At 46.4% G+C, this 20,191-nt stretch overlaps 1 protein-coding gene across 3 annotated transcripts in view; it reads right to left on the bottom strand.

Annotated features, from left to right (window-relative positions):
* The window catches only part of LOC128704982 (UDP-glucosyltransferase 2), a 49,904-nt gene that overhangs the window by 3,514 nt on the left and 26,199 nt on the right, over nucleotides 1-20,191 (bottom strand). For all 3 annotated transcript variants that reach the window (XM_053800196.2, XM_053800197.2, XM_053800198.2), the window contains 2 exons: nucleotides 16,165-16,387; nucleotides 8,261-8,480 (listed from right to left, as the gene is read on the bottom strand). In XM_053800196.2, the coding sequence (XP_053656171.2) occupies nucleotides 8,261-8,480; nucleotides 16,165-16,387 (443 nt within the window). The remainder of the gene's footprint in view (nucleotides 1-8,260; nucleotides 8,481-16,164; nucleotides 16,388-20,191) is intronic.

Raw genomic sequence — 20,191 nt, 5'->3', positions numbered from 1 at the left:
GCTGGATGGGTGAAAGATGTGGGAGTAGGCTGGATGAGTGTAAGAGATGTGGGAGTAGGCTGGATGGGTGAAAGATGTGGGAGTAGGCTGGATGGGTGAAAGATGTGGGAGTAGGCTGGATGAGTGTAAGAGATGTGGGAGTAGGTTGGATGAGTGTAAGAGATGTGGGAGTAGGCTGGATGGGTGAAAGATGTGGGAGTAGGCTGGATGGGTGAAAGATGTGGGAGTAGGCTGGATGAGTGTAAGAGATGTGGGAGTAGGTTGGATGAGTGTAAGAGATGTGGGAGTAGGCTGGATGGGTGAAAGAAGTGGGAGTAGGCTGGATGGGTGAAAGAGATGTGGGAGTAGGCTGGATGGGTGAAAGATGTGGGAGTAGGCTGGATGAGTGTAAGAGATGTGGGAGTAGATTGGATGAGTGTAAGATGTGGGAGTAGGTTGGATGAGTGTAAGATGTGGGAGTAGGCTGGATGGGTGAAAGATGTGGGAGTAGGTTGGATGAGTGTAAGAGATGTGGGAGTAGGTTGGATGAGTGTAAGAGATGTGGGAGTAGGTTGGATGAGTGTAAGATGTGGGAGTAGGTTGGATGAGTGTAAGATGTGGGAGTAGGCTGGATGGGTGAAAATGGAGTAGGTTGGATGAGTGTAAGAGATGTGGGAGTAGGTTGGATGAGTGTAAGAGATGTGGGAGTAGGCTGGATGGGTGAAAGATGTGGGAGTAGGCTGGATGGGTGAAAGAGATGTGGGAATAGGCTGGATGGGTGAAAGATGTGGGAGTAGGTTGGATGAGTGTAAGAGATGTGGGAGTAGGTTGGATGAGTGTAAGATGTGGGAGTAGGTTGGATGAGTGTAAGATGTGGGAGTAGGCTGGATGGGTGAAAGATGGAGTAGGTTGGATGAGTGTAAGAGATGTGGGAGTAGGTTGGATGAGTGTAAGAGATGTGGGAGTAGGCTGGATGGGTGAAAGAGATGTGGGAGTAGGCTGGATGGGTGAAAGAGATGTGGGAGTAGGCTGGATGGGTGAAAGAGACGTGGGAGTAGGCTGGATGGGTGAAAGAGATGTGGGAGTAGGCTGGATGGGTGAAAGAGATGTGGGAGTAGGCTGGATGGGTGAAAGAGATGTGGGAGTAGGCTGGATGGGTGAAAGATGTGGGAATAGGTTGGATGAGTGTAAGAGATGTGGGAGTAGGCTGGATGGGTGAAAGAGATGTGGGAGTAGGCTGGATGGGTGAAAGATGTGGGAGTAGGCTGGATGAGTGTAAGAGATGTGGGAGTAGGCTGGATGGGTGAAAGATGTGGGAGTAGGCTGGATGGGTGAAAGATGTGGGAGTAGGCTGGATGAGTGTAAGAGATGTGGGAGTAGGTTGGATGAGTGTAAGAGATGTGGGAGTAGGCTGGATGGGTGAAAGATGGGGGAGTAGGCTGGATGAGTGTAAGAGATGTGGGAGTAGGTTGGATGAGTGTAAGATATGTGGGAGTAGGCTGGATGAGTGAAAGATGTGGGAGTAGGCTGGATGAGTGTAAGAGATGTGGGAGTAGGTTGGATGAGTGTAAGAGATGTGGGAGTAGGCTGGATGGGTGAAAGAAGTGGGAGTAGGCTGGATGGGTGAAAGAGATGTGGGAGTAGGCTGGATGGGTGAAAGATGTGGGAGTAGGCTGGATGAGTGTAAGAGATGTGGGAGTAGGTTGGATGAGTGTAAGAGATGTGGGAGTAGGCTGGATGGGTGAAAGAGATGTGGGAAAAGGATGGATGGGTGAAAGATGTGGGAGTAGGTTGGATGAGTGTAAGATGTGGGAGTAGGTTGGATGAGTGTAAGATGTGGGAGTAGGCTGGATGGGTGAAAGATGTGGGAGTAGGTTGGATGAGTGTAAGAGATGTGGGAGTAGGTTGGATGAGTGTAAGAGATGTGGGAGTAGGCTGGATGGGTGAAAGAGATGTGGGAGTAGGCTGGATGGGTGAAAGAGATGTGGGAGTAGGCTGGATGGGTGAAAGAGATGTGGGAGTAGGCTGGATGGGTGAAAGATGTGGGAGTAGGCTCGATGGGTGAAAGATGTGGGAGTAGGCTGGATGGGTGAAAGATGTGGGAGTAGGCTGGATGAGTGTAAGAGATGTGGGAGTAGGCTGGATGGGTGAAAGATGTGGGAGTAGGCTGGATGAGTGTAAGAGATGTGGGAGTAGGCTGGATGGGTGAGAGAGATGTGGGAGTAGGCTGGATGGGTGAAAGATGTGGGAGTAGGTTGGATGAGTGTAAGAGATGTGGGAGTAGGTTGGATGAGTGTAAGAGATGTGGGAGTAGGCTGGATGGGTGAAAGAGATGTGGGAGTATGCTGGATGGGTGAAAGATGTGGGAGTAGGCTGGATGGGTGAAAGATGTGGGAGTAGGCTGGATGGGTGAAAGAGATGTGGGAGTAGGCTGGATGGGTGAAAGAGATGTGGGAGTAGGCTGGATGGGTGAAAGATGTGGGAGTAGGCTGGATGAGTGTAAGAGATGTGGGAGTAGGCTGGATGGGTGAAAGATGTGGGAGTAGGCTGGATGAGTGTAAGAAATGTGGGAGTAGGCTGGATGGGTGAGAGAGATGTGGGAGTAGGCTGGATGGGTGAAAGATGTGGGAGTAGGCTGGATGGGTGAAAGAGATGTGGGAGTAGGCTGGATGGGTGAGAGAGATGTGGGAGTAGGCTGGATGGGTGAGAGAGATGTGGGAGTAGGCTGGATGGGTGAAAGATGTGGGAGTAGGCTGGATGGGTGAAAGATGTGGGAGTAGGCTGGATGGGTGAAAGATGTGGGAGTAGGCTGGATGGGTGAAAGATGTGGGAGTAGGCTGGATGGGTGAAAGATGTGGGAGTAGGCTGGATGGGTGAAAGATGTGGGAGTAGGCTGGATGGGTGAAGGAGATGTGGGAGTAGGCTGGATGGGTGAAAGAGATGTGGGAGTAGGCTGGATGGGTGAAAGATGTGGGAGTAGGCTGGATGGGTGAAAGATGTGGGAGTAGGCTGGATGGGTGAAAGATGTGGGAGTAGGCTGAATGGGTGAAAGAGATGTGGGAGTAGGCTGGATGGGTGAAAGATGTGGGAGTAGGCTGGATGGGTGAAAGAGATGTGGGAGTAGGCTGGATGGGTGAAAGATGTGGGAGTAGGCTGGATGGGTGAAAGATGTGGGAGTAGGCTGGATGGGTGAAAGATGTGGGAGTAGGCTGGATGGGTGAAAGATGTGGGAGTAGGCTGGATGGGTGAAAGATGTGGGAGTAGGCTGGATGGGTGAAAGATGTGGGAGTAGGCTGGATGGGTGAAAGATGTGGGAGTAGGCTGGATGGGTGAAAGATGTGGGAGTAGGCTGGATATGTGTAAGAGATGTGGGAGTAGGCTGGATGAGTGTAAGAGAGGTGGGAGTAGGCTGGATGGGTGAAAGAGATGTGGGAGTAGGCTGGATGAGTGTAAGAGATGTGGGAGTAGGCTGGATGGGTGAAAGATGTGGGAGTAGGCTGGATGAGTGTAAGAGATGTGGGAGTAGGCTGGATGAGTGTAAGAGATGTGGGAGTAGGCTGGATGAGTGTAAGAGATGTGGGAGTAGGCTGGATGAGTGTAAGAGATGTGGGAGTAGGCTGAATGGGTGAAAGATGTGGGAGTAGGCTGGATGAGTGTAAGAGATGTGGGAGTAGGGTGGATGAGTGTAAGAGATGTGGGAGTAGGCTGGATGAGTGTAAGAGATGTGGGAGTAGGGTGGATGAGTGTAAGAGATGTGGGAGTAGGCTGGATGAGTGTAAGAGATGTGGGAGTAGGGTGGATGAGTGTAAGAGATGTGGGAGTAGGCTGGATGAGTGTAAGAGATGTGGGAGTAGGGTGGATGAGTGTAAGAGATGTGGGAGTAGGCTGGATGGGTGAAAGATGTGGGAGTAGGCTGGATGGGTGAAAGATGTGGGAGTAGGCTGGATGGGTGAAAGATGTGGGAGTAGGCTGGATGGGTGAAAGATGTGGGAGTAGGCTGGATGGGTGAAAGAGATGTGGGAGTAGGCTGGATGGGTGAAAGATGTGGGAGTAGGCTGGATGGGTGAAAGAGATGTGGGAGTAGGCTGGATGGGTGAAAGAGATGTGGGAGTAGGCTGGATGGGTGAAAGATGTGGGAGTAGGCTGGATGGGTGAAAGAGATGTGGGAGTAGGCTGGATGGGTGAAAGAGATGTGGGAGTAGGCTGGATGAGTGTAAGAGATGTGGGAGTAGGCTGGATGAGTGTAAGAGATGTGGGAGTAGGCTGGATGAGTGTAAGAGATGTGGGAGTAGGCTGGATGAGTGTAAGAGATGTGGGAGTAGGCTGGATGGGTGAAAGAGATGTGGGAGTAGGCTGGATGGGTGAAAGAGATGTGGGAGTAGGCTGGATGAGTGTAAGAGATGTGGGAGTAGGCTGGATGAGTGTAAGAGATGTGGGAGTAGGCTGGATGGGTGAAAGAGATGTGGGAGTAGGCTGGATGGGTGAAAGAGATGTGGGAGTAGGCTGGATGAGTGTAAGAGATGTGGGAGTAGGTTGGATGAGTGTAAGAGATGTGGGAGTAGGCTGGATGAGTGTAAGAGATGTGGGAGTAGGCTGGATGAGTGAAAGAGATGTGGGAGTAGGCTGGATGGGTGAAAGAGATGTGGGAGTAGGCTGGATGAGTGTAAGAGATGTGGGAGTAGGCTGGATGAGTGTAAGAGATGTGGGAGTAGGCTGGATGGGTGTAAGAGATGTGGGAGTAGGCTGGATGGGTGAAAGAGATGTGGGAGTAGGCTGGATGAGTGTAAGAGATGTGGGAGTAGGTTGGATGAGTGTAAGAGATGTGGGAGTAGGCTGGATGAGTGTAAGAGATGTGGGAGTAGGCTGGATGAGTGAAAGAGATGTGGGAGTAGGCTGGATGGGTGAAAGAGATGTGGGAGTAGGCTGGATGAGTGTAAGAGATGTGGGAGTAGGCTGGATGGGTGAAAGAGATGTGGGAGTAGGCTGGATGAGTGTAAGAGATGTGGGAGTAGGCTGGATGAGTGTAAGAGATGTGGGAGTAGGCTGGATGGGTGAAAGAGATGTGGGAGTAGGCTGGATGAGTAAGAGATGTGGGAGTAGACTGGATGGGTGAAAAATGTGGGAGTAGGCTGGGTGGGTGAAAGAGATGTGGGAGTAGGCTGGATGAGTGTAAGAGATGTGGGAGTAGGCTGGATGGGTGAAAGAGATGTGGGAGTAGGCTGGATGGGTGAAAGAGATGTGGGAGTAGGCTGGGTGGGTGAAAGAGATGTGGGAGTAGGCTGGATGAGTAAGAGATGTGGGAGTAGACTGGATGGGTGAAAAATGTGGGAGTAGGCTGGGTGGGTGAAAGAGATGTGGGAGTAGGCTGGATGGGTGAAAGAGATGTGGGAGTAGGCTGGATGAGTGTAAGAGATGTGGGAGTAGGCTGGATGAGTGTAAGAGATGTGGGAGTAGGCTGGATGGGTGTAAGAGACGTGGGAGTAGGCTGGATGAGTGTAAGAGACGTGGGAGTAGGCTGGATGAGTGTAAGAGATGTGGGAGTAGGCTGGATGAGTGTAAGAGATGTGGGAGTAGGCTGGATGGGTAAAAGAGATGTGGGAGTAGGTTGGATGAGTGTAAGAGATGTGGGAGTAGGCTGGATGGGTGAAAGAGATGTGGGAGTAGGCTGGATGAGTGTAAGAGATGTGGGAGTAGGCTGGATGGGTGAAAGAGATGTGGGAGTAGGCTGGATGGGTGAAAGAGATGTGGGAGTAGGCTGGATGGGTGAAAGATGTGGGAGTAGGCTGGATGGGTGAAAGAGATGTGGGAGTAGGCTGGATGAGTGTAAGAGATGTGGGAGTAGGCTGGATGAGTGTAAGAGATGTGGGAGTAGGCTGGATGAGTGTAAGAGATGTGGGAGTAGGCTGGATGAGTGTAAGAGATGTGGGAGTAGGCTGGATGAGTGTAAGAGATGTGGGAGTAGGCTGGATGAGTGTAAGAGATGTGGGAGTAGGCTGGATGAGTGTAAGAGATGTGGGAGTAGGCTGGATGAGTGTAAGAGATGTGGGAGTAAGTTGGATGAGTGTAAGAGATGTGGGAGTAGGCTGGATGGGTGTAAGAGACGTGGGAGTAGGCTGGATGAGTGTAAGAGATGTGGGAGTAGGCTGGATGAGTGTAAGAGATGTGGGAGTAGGCTGGATGGGTGTAAGAGACGTGGGAGTAGGCTGGATGAGTGTAAGAGATGTGGGAGTAGGCTGGATGAGTGTAAGAGATGTGGGAGTAGGCTGGATGAGTGTAAGAGGTAAAGTGTTTATGTTAAAATTAACTTAAGTAACATGGGAGATTTATAAGATTATCTTAATCAAGAAAACTTTCTTTAAATGAACTTTAAGTTATAAAGTAAAAGGAGAAAAGTGCAGCTAATGTGACATTTTATTGAGGTAACGTTTCGCTCTCCAGGAGCTTTGTTAAGCCATAACGGTCGAGTTATAACTCCTGGCCCCACCTCTTCGCAGGTCGTTACTAGGTCCACTCCCTCCCTGCTCCAAGTGCTTTATAACACGTTTTAGGCCTAAGTATTGATCCTGCTACCACTACATCGTTCTCCAGAAAGGGGTACGAGGCGGGAGAGTCTCAAAACTCCACTGTCGAGTTTTGAGACTCTCTGACCGCGGGTTCCATCCCCCCCGTGGTATGGTTTGTTTACAATCATGTCATTACGATTTCGTGAGTCATGTTGACGGCAGTGAAGGGACTTGAGCTAGAGTTCGTCACGGCCACGCTAGCTGGAGATTCGTCTGTAAAAACTTGCATTTGTGGTCACAGTGGTGGCCTATGCTAACCTTCCTATGGTGTAGAAATATACCTAGTTGGATGAATCTTATTGTGGCTAGCTGGTCTAGTGGCTAACGCGACGGTCTGGAGTTTTGAGACTCTCTGACCGCGGGTTCTATCCCCACCCGTGGTATGGTTTGTTTGCAATCGTGTCATTACGATTTCGTGAGTCATGTTGACGGCAGTGAAGGGACTTGAGCTAGAGTTCGTCACGGCCACGCTAGCTGGAGATTCGTCTGTAAAAAGTTGCATTTGTGGTCACAGTGGTGGCCTATGCTAACCTTCCTATGGTGTAGAAATATACCTAGTTGGACGAATCTTATTGTGGCTAGCTGGTCTAGTGGCTAACGCGACGGTCTGGAGTTTTGAGACTCTCTGACCGCGGGTTCTATCCCCACCCGTGGTATGGTTTGGTTGCAATCGTGTCATTACGATTTCGCGAGTCATGTTACCTTCAAGAAAAAAATAACGTGCACCTAATCTAGGTGACTGTAGTTCAGGGAGGGCATCAGATCCTGGCTTGTTTCCCAAATGACTGAGACACCCTTTACGGATTCTTCCCGAACTCAGAATCCCTGTCAAAACCCGGTACTGGAGTTCTATCCTCTTCGGTACCTTTAGCCCAACTTGACCTTGACAGTTGCCTTGACGTTTCGCCCACACAGTAGGCTTTTTCAAGTCACAATCAGATCTACCTGGGGTGGAAGGGACGCGAGTATTTATAGTCAGGTTCAGAATGCTGAGGTCAGGTGGAGAATGCTGCATCTATAACCCCACTCGGTACATCAGATGCAGCACTCTCCACCTGACCTCAACATTCTGAACCTGACTATAAATACTCGCGTCCCTTCCACCCCAGGTAGATCTGATTGTGACTTGAAAAAGCCCACTGTGTGGGCGAAACGTAGTCAATAAAGGATCACATTATACTGCATATGTGTTTATATTTCTATTGTGTCGGTATTTTATACCATTTATTTCGATTCCATTTCTATGTCTCGTTCACCTCTCCATTTATTCCACATCTTTTAAGACAAGCAGATTCAAAGTTCTCAGATTATTCTTACAGGAAAGATAACTTGTGTATGTTTAAAATCAAAATTTAAAATCTTAGTATGAAGGACAGGGATAGGATAGGATAGGATTTTGTTCGGATTTTTAACCCCGGAGGGTTAGCCACCCAGGATAACCCAAGAAAGTCAGTGCGTCATCGAGGACTGTCTAACTTATTTCCATTGGGGTCCTTAATCTTGTCCCCCAGGATGCCACCCACACCAGTCGACTAACACCCAGGTACCTATTTGCTGCTAGGTGAACAGGACAATAGGTGTAAGGAAACGTGTCGGAATTTCCACCCGCCGGGAATCGAACCCGGGCCCTCCTTGTGTGAAGCGGGAGCTTTAGCCACCAGACCACCGGGCCACTAATTCCTCATTTCAACTAAAATAAAAATACCAGTTAATATTACTTTGGATCGTTGATAATATCGTTGAGTGCATTAACAATCTTGTCTGCAGTGAGTTCTTCCCATACCAAACTGAGGCCTAGTTCAGAGGTGGTCAGAAAATGGCTATTACTAGGCTGGTCAGCGAAGAGTGGGACAGCGAGGACTGGCGTGCCGTGGTAGATGGCTTCTTGCATGCTCAGGAGACCACAGTGTGAGATGAACACCTTCACGTTGTTGTGACCTGTCGAATACAGGTTTAGTTCATATGAAAATAAATGGTATAAAATACCGACACAATGGAAACAAACACATATGTAGTTTAATGTGATCCTTTATTGACAACGTTTCGCCCACACAGTGGGCTTTTTCAAGTCACAAATAGATCTGAACATTAAAATGGTATAAAATACCGACAGGTTGTTAGGTAAGACACATAGGCAACAGTTAGGTATCTTTATTTTGAAACGTTTCGCCTACACAGTAGGCTTCTTCAGTCGAGTACAGAAAAGTTGATAGAAGCAGAAGACACTTGAAGACGATGTGATCTGTCCATCACCCTTAAAGTTTTGAGGTGGTCAGTCCCTCAGTCTGGAGAAGAGCATTGTTCCATAGTATGAAACAATATGGAGTTGAAGTGACAGGATGGAGCCTTATATAGCGCCAGGAGGTGAGATGTAGCTAGTAGAGGTAAGAACGCAGATGTTGGGAGGTCAGGTCCCTCTCAAATCCAGCCGTTCTCACTAGTAGAGGTTGTCGAAGTTGATTGTAGGTCTGTACCAAGATACCCTTGTGTTGCAGTGTCTGACAGATTGAACATTAAAATGGTATAAAATACCGACAGGTTGTTAGGTAAGACACATATGCAACAGTTAGGTATCTTTATTTCGAAACGTTTCGCCTACACAGTAGGCTTCTTCACAAATAGATCTACCTGGGGTGGAAGGTACGTGAGTACCTTCCACCCCAGGTAGATCTGTTTGTGACTTGAAAAAAACCAATGTGTGGGCGAAACGTTGCCAATAACGGATCACATTAACCTGCATATGTGTTTATGTTTCCAACACAAGAACATAAAGGAGGAACACTGCAGCAGGCCTGCTGGCCCACACTAGGCAGGTCCTTCACAATCCATCCCACTAACAAAATATTCGCCCAACCCAATTTTCAATATTACCAAAGAAATAAGCTTTGATAATTCCATTCACTCATATGCAAGTCCCACTCAAATCCAGCCCCTCTCACCCATGTATTTATCCAACCTAAATTTGAAACCACCCAAGGTTTTAGCTTCAATAACCCTATTTCCAAACCAATGCTTTCCAATATCCTTTCAAAATCTAAACTTATCTAATTTGAATCCATTATTGCGGGTTCTCTATGTCAGGATTTCTAAGTGAAATAAGCAATTCTTAGAAATATTACTAACTGGAATAAAACATTAGAACAGCCACGAATAAAACATTAGAACCTACACGAATAAAACATTAGAACATCCACGAATAAAACATTAGAACCTACACGAATAAAACATTAGAACCTACACGAATAAAACATTAGAACCTACACGAATAAAACATTAGAACCTACACGAATAAAACATTAGAACATACACGAATAAAACATTAGAACCTACACTAATAAAACATTAGAACCTACACGAATAAAATATTAGAACCTACACGAATAAAACATTAGAACCTACACGAATAAAACATTAGAACCTACACGAATAAAACATTAGAACATCCACGAATAAAACATTAGAACATCCACGAATAAAACATTAGAACCTACACGAATAAAACATTAGAACCTACACGAATAAAACATTAGAACCTACACGAATAAAACATTAGAACATCCACGAATAAAACATTAGAACATCCACGAATAAAACATTAGAACCTACACGAATAAAACATTAGAACCTACACGAATAAAACATTAGAACATACACGAATAAAACATTAGAACATACACGAATAAAACATTAGAACATACACGAATAAAACAGAACATACACGAATAAAACATTAGAACATACACGAATAAAACATTAGAACCTATACGAATAAAACATTAGAACATACACGAATAAAACATTAGAACCCACACGAATAAAACATTAGAACCCACACGAATAAAACATTAGAACCTACACGAATAAAACATTAGAACCCTCACGAATAAAACATTAGAACCTACACGAATAAAACATTAGAACCTACACGAATAAAACATTAGAACCTACACGAATAAAACATTAGAACCCACACGAATAAAACATTAGAACCTACACGAATAAAACAATATAACCTACACGAATAAAACATTAGAACCTACACGAATAAAACATTAGAACATCCACGAATAAAACATTAGAACCTACACGAATAAAACATTAGAACCTACACGAATAAAACATTAGAACCTACACGAATAAAACATTAGAACCTACACGAATAAAACATTAGAACCTACACGAATAAAACATTAGAACCTACACGAATAAAACATTAGAACCTACACGAATAAAACATTAGAACCTACACGAATAAAACATTAGAACCTACACGAATAAAACATTAGAACCTACACGAATAAAACATTAGAACCTACACGAATAAAACATTAGAACATCCACGAATAAAACATTAGAACCTACACGAATAAAACATTAGAACATACACGAATAAAACATTAGAACCTACACGAATAAAACATTAGAACATACACGAATAAAACATTAGAACCTACACGAATAAAACATTAGAACCCACACGAATAAAACATTAGAACCTACACGAATAAAACATTAGAACCTACACGAATAAAACATTAGAACCCACACGAATAAAACATTAGAACCCACACGAATAAAACATTAGAACCTACACGAATAAAACATTAGAACCCACACGAATAAAACATTAGAACCTACATGAATAAAACATTAGAACCTACACGAATAAAACATTAGAACCTACACGAATAAAACATTAGAACCTACACGAATAAAACATTAGAACCTACACGAATAAAACATTAGAACATACACGAATAAAACATTAGAACATACACGAATAAAACATTAGAACATACACGAATAAAACATTAGAACCTACACGAATAAAACATTAGAACATACACGAATAAAACATTAGAACGCACACGAATAAAACATTAGAACATCCACGAATAAAACATTAGAACCTACACGAATAAAACATTAGAACCTACACGAATAAAACATTAGAACCTACACGAATAAAACATTAGAACCTACACGAATAAAACATTAGAACCCACACGAATAAAACATTAGAACCCACACGAATAAAACATTAGAACCTACACGAATAAAACATTAGAACCCACACGAATAAAACATTAGAACCTACATGAATAAAACATTAGAACCTACACGAATAAAACATTAGAACCTACACGAATAAAACATTAGAACCTACACGAATAAAACATTAGAACCTACACGAATAAAACATTAGAACATACACGAATAAAACATTAGAACATACACGAATAAAACATTAGAACATACACGAATAAAACATTAGAACCTACACGAATAAAACATTAGAACATACACGAATAAAACATTAGAACGCACACGAATAAAACATTAGAACATCCACGAATAAAACATTAGAACCTACACGAATAAAACATTAGAACCTACACGAATAAAACATTAGAACCTACACGAATAAAACATTAGAACCTACACGAATATGCAAAAATAATTGTTCTAATTTAGAAATATCAAAAACTAGAATAAGCAAAGAGATAAGGATTACCTGGAGGGGGTTTCGGGGGTCAACGCTCCCCGCGACTCTGATACCAGGCCTCATGGTGGATCAGGGTCTGATCAACTAGGCTGTTACTGTCGGCTGCACGCAAACTGATGTACGAACCACAGCCCGGTTGGTCAGGTGCTGACTTTAGGTGCCTGTTCAGTGCCTTCTTGAAGACAGCCAGGGGTCTTGAAGACAGCCAGGGGTCTTGAAGACAGCCAGGGGTCTTGAAGACAGCCAGGGGTCTTGAAGACAGCCAGGGGTCTTGAAGACAGCCAGGGGTCTTGAAGACAGCCAGGGGTCTTGAAGACAGCCAGGGGGGTCTTGAAGACGGCCAGGGGTCTTGAAGACGGCCAGGGGTCTTGAAGACAACCAGGGGTCTTGAAGACAACCAGGGGTCTTGAAGACAACCAGGGGTCTTGAAGACAACCAGGGGTCTTGAAGACAACCAGGGATCTTGAAGACAGCCAGGGGTCTTGAAGACAGCCAGGGGTCTTGAAGACAGCCAGGGGTCTTGAAGGCAGCCAGGGGTCTTGAAGACAGCCAGGGGTCTTGAAGACAGCCAGGGGTCTTGAAGACAGCCAGGGGTCTTGAAGACAGCCAGGGGTCTTGAAGGCAGCCAGGGGTCTTGAAGGCAGCCAGGGGTCTTCAAGGCAGCCAGGGGTCTTCAAGGCAGCCAGGGGTCTTCAAGGCAGCCAGGGGTCTTCAAGGCAGCCAGGGGTCTTCAAGGCAGCCAGGGGTCTTCAAGGCAGCCAGGGGTCTTCAAGGCAGCCAGGGGTCTTCAAGGCAGCCAGGGGTCTTCAAGGCAGCCAGGGGTCTTCAAGGCAGCCAGGGGTCTTCAAGGCAGCCAGGGGTCTTCAAGGCAGCCAGGGGTCTTCAAGGCAGCCAGGGGTCTTCAAGGCAGCCAGGGGTCTTCAAGGCAGCCAGGGGTCTTCAAGGCAGCCAGGGGTCTTGAAGACAGCCAGGGGCCTTGAAGACAGCCAGGGGCCTTGAAGACAGCCAGGGGGTCTATTGGTAATCCCCCTTATGTATACTGGGAGGCAGTTGAACAGTCTTGGGCCCCTGACACTTAGTGTGTTGTCTCTCAAAGTACTCGTGGCACCCCTGCCTTCCCCCGATGAAGAGCAGGGGCGCCACCAGTGCTTTGAGAGACAACAGAATAAGTGTCAGGGGCCCAAGACTGTTGAACTGCCTTCCAGAATACATAAGGTGGATTACCAATAGACTCCTGGCTGTCTTCAAGAAGGCACTGGACAGGTACCTAAAGTCAGCACCTGACCAACCGGGCTGCGGTTCGTACGTCAGTTTGCGTGCGGCCGGCAGTAACAGCCTAGTTGATCAGACCTTGATCCACCATGAAGACACTTGTCTAGTTTCCTCTTGAAGGCTTCTACACTTGTTCCAGCCGTATTTCTGATATCTTCTGGTAAGATGTTGAATAAACTGGGACCCCGAATGTTGATACAGTGTTCCCTTACTGTGCCCACAGCACCCCTACTCCTCACTGGGTTTATATTACACCTCCTTCCATGTCTCACTACAGTATGTTGTTACGGCAGTGTGGGAAGTTACATTCTCGGATGTCACCTAAATATGATACTGAGATCACTCGGCTGGTTGTTGACAAGTGACTTCATGACCTGTCGCCTCAGGACCCACAAGTTCTATAAATACTCAAGTCTGACTCACGAAGTCGTAATGACACGATTGCCAACAAACCATACCACGGGTGGGGTTAGAACCCGCGATCAGAGAGTCACAAAACTCCAGACCGACGCGCTAACCACTGAATCAGCTACAATGAGATCCATCCAACTAGGATGGATCTTACTGCAGTTGATCCAACTAGGATGGTGGTCTATGCTAGCCATAGAAAGACTAGCATAGGCCACCACTGTGACCACAAATGCAAGTCGTTTTTTATGACTGGTAGCGGGTTCAATCCCCGCTCGTGGTATGGTTTACTCAAGTCTGGTTCTCTCTAAACTGATTAAGTCTATGACTCACGAAATCATACTGCCACGAATGCAAACAAATCATACCACGAGTGGGGTTAGAACCCGCGATCAGAGAGTCACAAAACACCAGACCGATGCGTTAGCCACTGGCCCAGTGGCAAAGGCGTCGGTCTGGTGTTTCATGACTCTCTGATCTCGGGTTCTAACCCCACCCGTGGTATGATTTACAATGAACATCAAAATGGTATACAATACCGACAGGTTGTTAGGTAAGACACATATGCAACAGTTAGACAACTTTATTCCGAAACGTTTCGCCTACACAGTAGGCTTCTTCAGTCGAATACAGAAAATAGGCAGGAACAGTAGAGATATGAAGACGATGTAATCAGTCCATCACCCTTGTAGTCGTAGAATTTGAGGTTGTCAGTCCCTCGGCCTGGAGAAGTTCAGTTCCATAGTCAGGAACTATCTGATAGTTCCTGACTATGGAACTGAACTTCTCCAGGCCGAGGGACTGACAACCTCAAATTCTACGACTACAAGGGTGATGGACTGATTACATCGTCTTCATATCTCTACTGTTCCTGCCTATTTTCTGTATTCGACTGAAGAAGCCTACTGTGTAGGCGAAACGTTTCGGAATAAAGTTGTCTAACTGTTGCATATGTGTCTTACCTAACATGATTTACAATCCTGTCATTACGATTTCGTGAGTCCTGGAACGTACGTAAGTTTGTCAACATGTCTTATGAAAGGAGTAAAAATACTGGAATATTGCCACAAAAATTTAAACTCGGAATTCTTCCGCCATCATTGACAAGAAGCAAATTTAAGCCTATAACAATTTTCCTATTAATTTCTAGGCCTACAACCATATCTGAAAAAATAAAACAAATATATCTAATTACAATACACGAACATGTGTATTTTAATGCCAAGGTGATGGCTGACAGTCTTGACAGCCAACCTGGATTATCCCAAATTCCTCAAGGATAACAGTGCCACCCACCAGGTGATGGCTGACAGTCTTGACAGCCAACCTGGATTATCCCAAATTCCTCAAGGATAACAGTGCCACCCACCAGGTGATGGCTGACAGTCTTGACAGCCAACCTGGATTATCCCAAATTCCTCAAGGATAACAGTGCCACCCACCAGGTGATGGCTGACAGTCTTGACAGCCAACCTGGATTATCCCAAATTCCTCAAGGATAACAGTGCCATCCACCAGGTGATGGCTGACAGTCTTGACAGCCAACCTGGATTATTCCAAATTCCTCAAAGATAACAGTGCCACCCACCAGGTGATGGCTGACAGTCTTGACAGCCAACCTAGATTATCCCAAATTCCTCAAGGATAACAGTGCCACCCACCAGGTGATGGCTAACAGTCTTGACAGCCAACCTGGATTATCCCAAATTCCTCAAGGATAACAGTGCCACCCACTGGATTAACAATGTAAACACTGGAAAGGATCCTGCTGAAAGTTCTCAATAAATGGATTTGGACTTCCATGCTAATAAATTACTGCCCAATATCCATCGTTATATTATAAAAAACTTGTTAATTAAATGGTGCCAACCATTATGGTAAATTTGTGAAAAAATGTCAACGAGAGACAGGTACCAAAATTGTGGACAAAATTATAAGGCATAGAAATTTATATTATATTCACGGGGAAGCGCTAAACACGCTAGAGTCATACAGCATCAGTAGAATGGGAATTTATAAGGTTCGAGCCTAGTAAGGTTGAGGTAACTTTAAATACTTGTAGCCAAAACCCTTCATAAACATCAATACCGTCTTGATAAGTGTAAGTATAAAATTTTTACTTACAGTGTACTTGCAAATATACAAGATTTTGTTTGGGTTTTTAGCCCGGGTGGGTTAGCCGTCTAGGATAACCCAGGACAGTGCGTCATTGAGGACCTATTTCCCATTGTGCTCCTTCGGTCTTGTCCCCCAGGATGCCACCCACAACAGTCTACTAACACCCAGGTACCTGCTTACTGCTAAGTGAACAGTGACAGTAGGTATAAGAAAACACGCCGGGAATCGAACCACAGACACAGAGACGAGAGAGCTACCTACCAGGCCACGGAACAGATTAATTTCCGCCAGTCATCACATAAAATTGAATAATCTCACCAAGAATATCCTGCTGAGGCAGCCATTTTCTGATCATCACGTTGTCAGGAACGTCTTCCAGGTCACCATCGTATTTCCAGATGACTCGCTGCGGCAGCCTGCGGAAAGCCTGGACGAAGACGTCGCGGTACTGGACTGGTATATTAGTGAACTTGGTAAAGGACCCCAGACTGAAGTAAATGACTCCAGGTGACCCCGCTCCAGTGATCCACGACTCCAGCTCCTGTAACGTACACAGCTCTTAAGTAACAGTGTGTAGTGGTTTTCTGAACTAAATGAATCAATAACGTACAGAACTCTTAGCAGTGTGTAGTGGTTTTCTGAACTAAATGAATCAATAACGTACAGAACTCTTAGCAGTGTGTAGTGGTTTTCTGAACTAAATGAATCAATAACGTACAGAACTCTTAGCAGTGTGTAGTGGTTTTCTGAACTAAATGAATCAATAACGTACAGAACTCTTAGCAGTGTGTAGTGGTTTTCTGAACTAAATGAATTAATATCTCGAAAAATTGATAATTCTGGAGAAATGTGGAGAAATTTAAATACATATATTAATTCCTAAATGAAAAAAACCCAGAAGGAATATATATTATTTAGAATGATCAAATGTTACGTGAATAAGACACGTGTAGCGGAATAAATGAATTGGTGAAGCTCCCGCTTCACACACGGAGGGCCCGGGTTCGATTCCCGGTTGGGTAGAAACATTTAGACACATTTCCTTACATCTGTTGTCCTGTTCACCTAGCAGCAAGAAGGTACGTGGGTGTTAGTGGACTGGTGTGGGTCACATCCTGGGTGTTAGTGGACTAGCGTGGGTCGCATCCTGGGTGTTAGTGGACTGGTGTGGGAGGCATCCTGGGTGTTAGTGGACTGGTGTGGGTCACATCCTGGGTGTTAGTGGACTGGCGTGGGTCGCATCCTGGGTGTTAGTGAACTGGTGTGGGAGGCATCCTGGGTGTTAGTGGACTGGTGCGGGAGGCATCCTGGGTGTTAGTGGACTGGTGCGGGAGGCATCCTGGGTGTTAGTGGACTGGTGTGGGAGGCATCCTGGGTGTTAGTGGACTGGTGTGGGAGGCATCCTGGGTGTTAGTGGACTGGTGTGGGTGGCATCCTGGGTGTTAGTGGACTAGTGTGGGTGGCATCCTGGGTGTTAGTGGACTAGTGTGGGTCACATCCTGGGTGTTACTGGACTGGTGTGGGTGGCATCCTGGGTGTTAGTGGACTGGTGTGGGTCACATCCTGGGTGTTAGTGGACTAGTGTGGGTGGCATCCTGGGTGTTAGTGGACTGGTGTGGGTGGCATCCTGGGTGTTAGTGGACTAGTGTGGGTGGCATCCTGGGTGTTAGTGGACTAGTGTGGGTGGCATCCTGGGTGTTAGTGGACTGGTGTGGGTGGCATCCTGGGTGTTAGTGGACTAGTGTGGGTGGCATCCTGGGTGTTAGTGGACTAGTGTGGGTGGCATCCTGGGTGTTAGTGGACTAGTGTGGGTGGCATCCTGGGTGTTAGTGGACTGGTGTGGGTGGCATCCTGGGTGTTAGTGGACTGGTGTGGGTGGCATCCTGGGTGTTAGTGGACTAGTGTGGGTCACATCCTGGGTGTTACTGGACTAGTGTGGGTGGCATCCTGGGTGTTAGTGGACTAGTGTGGGTGGCATCCTGGGTGTTAGTGGACTAGTGTGGGTCACATCCTGGGTGTTAGTGGACTGGTGTGGGTGGCATCCTGGGTGTTAGTGGACTGGTGTGGGTCACATCCTGGGTACTCACCTAGTTGTACTCACCTAGTTGAGGTTGCGGGGGTCGAGTCCGAGCTCCTGGCCCCGCCTCTTCACTGATCGCTACTAGGTCACTCTCCCCGAGCCGTGAGCTTTATCATACCTCTGCTTAAAGCTATGTATGGATCCTGCCTCCACTACATCGCTTCCCAAACTATTCCACTTACTGACTACTCTGTGGCTGAAGAAATACTTCCTAACATCCCTGTGATTCATCTGTGTCTTTAGCTTCCAACTGTGTCCCCTTGTTACTGTGTCCAATCTCTGGAACATCCTGTCTTTGTCCACCTTGTCAATTCCCCTCAGTATTTTGTATGTCGTTATCATGTCCCCCCTATCTCTCCTGTCCTCCAGTGTCGTCAGGTTGATTTCCCTTAACCTCTCCTCGTAGGACATACCTCTTAGCTCTGGGACTAGTCTTGTTGCAAACCTTTGCACTTTCTCTAGTTTCTTTACGTGCTTGGCTAGGTGTGGGTTCCAAACTGGTGCCGCATACTCCAATATGGGCCTAACGTATACGGTGTACAGGGTCCTGAACGATTCCTTATTAAGATGTCGGAATGCTGTTCTGAGGTTTGCTAGGCGCCCATATGCTGCAGCAGTTATTTGGTTGATGTGCGCTTCAGGAGATGTGCCTGGTGTTATACTCACCCCAAGATCTTTTTCCTTGAGTGAGGTTTGTAGTCTCTGACCCCCTAGACTGTACTCCGTCTGCGGCCTTCTTTGCCCTTCCCCAATCTTCATGACTTTGCACTTGGTGGGATTGAACTCCAGGAGCCAATTGCTGGACCAGGTCTGCAGCCTGTCCAGATCCCTTTGTAGTTCTGCCTGGTCTTCGATCGAGTGTATTCTTCTCATCAACTTCACGTCATCTGCAAACAGGGACACCTCAGAGTCTATTCCTTCCGTCATGTCGTTCACAAATATCAGAAACAGCACTGGTCCTAGGACTGACCCCTGCGGGACCCCGCTGGTCACAGGTGCCCACTCTGACACCTCGCCACGTACCATGACTCGCTGCTGTCTTCCTGACAAGTATTCCCTGATCCATTGTAGTGCCTTCCCTGTTATCCCTGCTTGGTCCTCCAGTTTTTGCACCAATCTCTTGTGTGGAACTGTGTCAAACGCCTTCTTGCAGTCCAAGAAAATGCAATCCACCCACCCCTCTCTCTCTTGTCTTACTGCTGTCACCATGTCATAGAACTCCAGTAGGTTTGTGACACAGGATTTCCCGTCCCTGAAACCATGCTGGCTGCTGTTGATGAGATCATTCCTTTCTAGGTGTTCCACCACTCTTCTCCTGATAATCTTCTCCATGATTTTGCATACTATACATGTCAGTGACACTGGTCTGTAGTTTAGTGCTTCATGTCTGTCTCCTTTTTTAAAGATTGGGACTACATTTGCTGTCTTCCATGCCTCAGGCAATCTCCCTGTTTCGATAGATGTATTGAATATTGTTGTTAGGGGTACACATAGCGCCTCTGCTCCCTCTCTCAATACCCATGGGGAGATGTTATCTGGCCCCATTGCCTTTGAGGTATCTAGCTCACTCAGAAGCCTCTTCACTTCTTCCTCGGTTGTGTGCACTGTGTCCAGCACTTGGTGGTGTGCCCCACCTCTCCGTCTTTCTGGAGTCCCTTCTGTCTCCTCTGTGAACACTTCTTTGAATCTCTTGTTGAGTTCTTCACATACTTCACGGTCATTTCCTGTTGTCTCTCCTCCTTCCTTCCTTAGCCTGATTACCTGGTCCTTGACTGTTGTTTTCCTCCTGATGTGGCTGTACAACAGTTTCGGGTCAGATTTGGCTTTCGCTGCTATGTCATTTTCATATTGTCTTTGGGCCTCCCTTCTTATCTGTGCATATTCGTTTCTGGCTCTACGACTGTTCTCCTTATTCTCCTGGGTCCTTTGCCTTCTATATTTCTTCCATTCCCTAGCACACTTGGTTTTTGCCTCCCTGCACCTTTGGGTAAACCATGGGCTCATCCTGGCTTTTTCATTACTCCTGTTACCCTTGGGTACAAACCTCTCCTCAGCCTCCTTGCATTTTGTTGCTACATATTCCATCATCTCATTAACTGGCTTCCCTGCCAGTTCTCTGTTCCACTGAACCCCGTTCAGGTAGTTCCTCATTCCTGTGTAGTCCCCTTTCTTGTAGTTTGGCTTCATTCGTCCTGGCCTTCCTGCTTCTCCCTCCACTTGTAGCTCTACTGTGTATTCGAAGCTTAAAACCACATGGTCACTGGC

Source organism: Cherax quadricarinatus, chromosome 97 (genome assembly GCF_038502225.1).
Source record: "Cherax quadricarinatus isolate ZL_2023a chromosome 97, ASM3850222v1, whole genome shotgun sequence".
Classification (NCBI taxonomy): domain Eukaryota; kingdom Metazoa; phylum Arthropoda; class Malacostraca; order Decapoda; family Parastacidae; genus Cherax; species Cherax quadricarinatus.
This window is presented reverse-complemented; position numbering and strand designations above follow the sequence as displayed.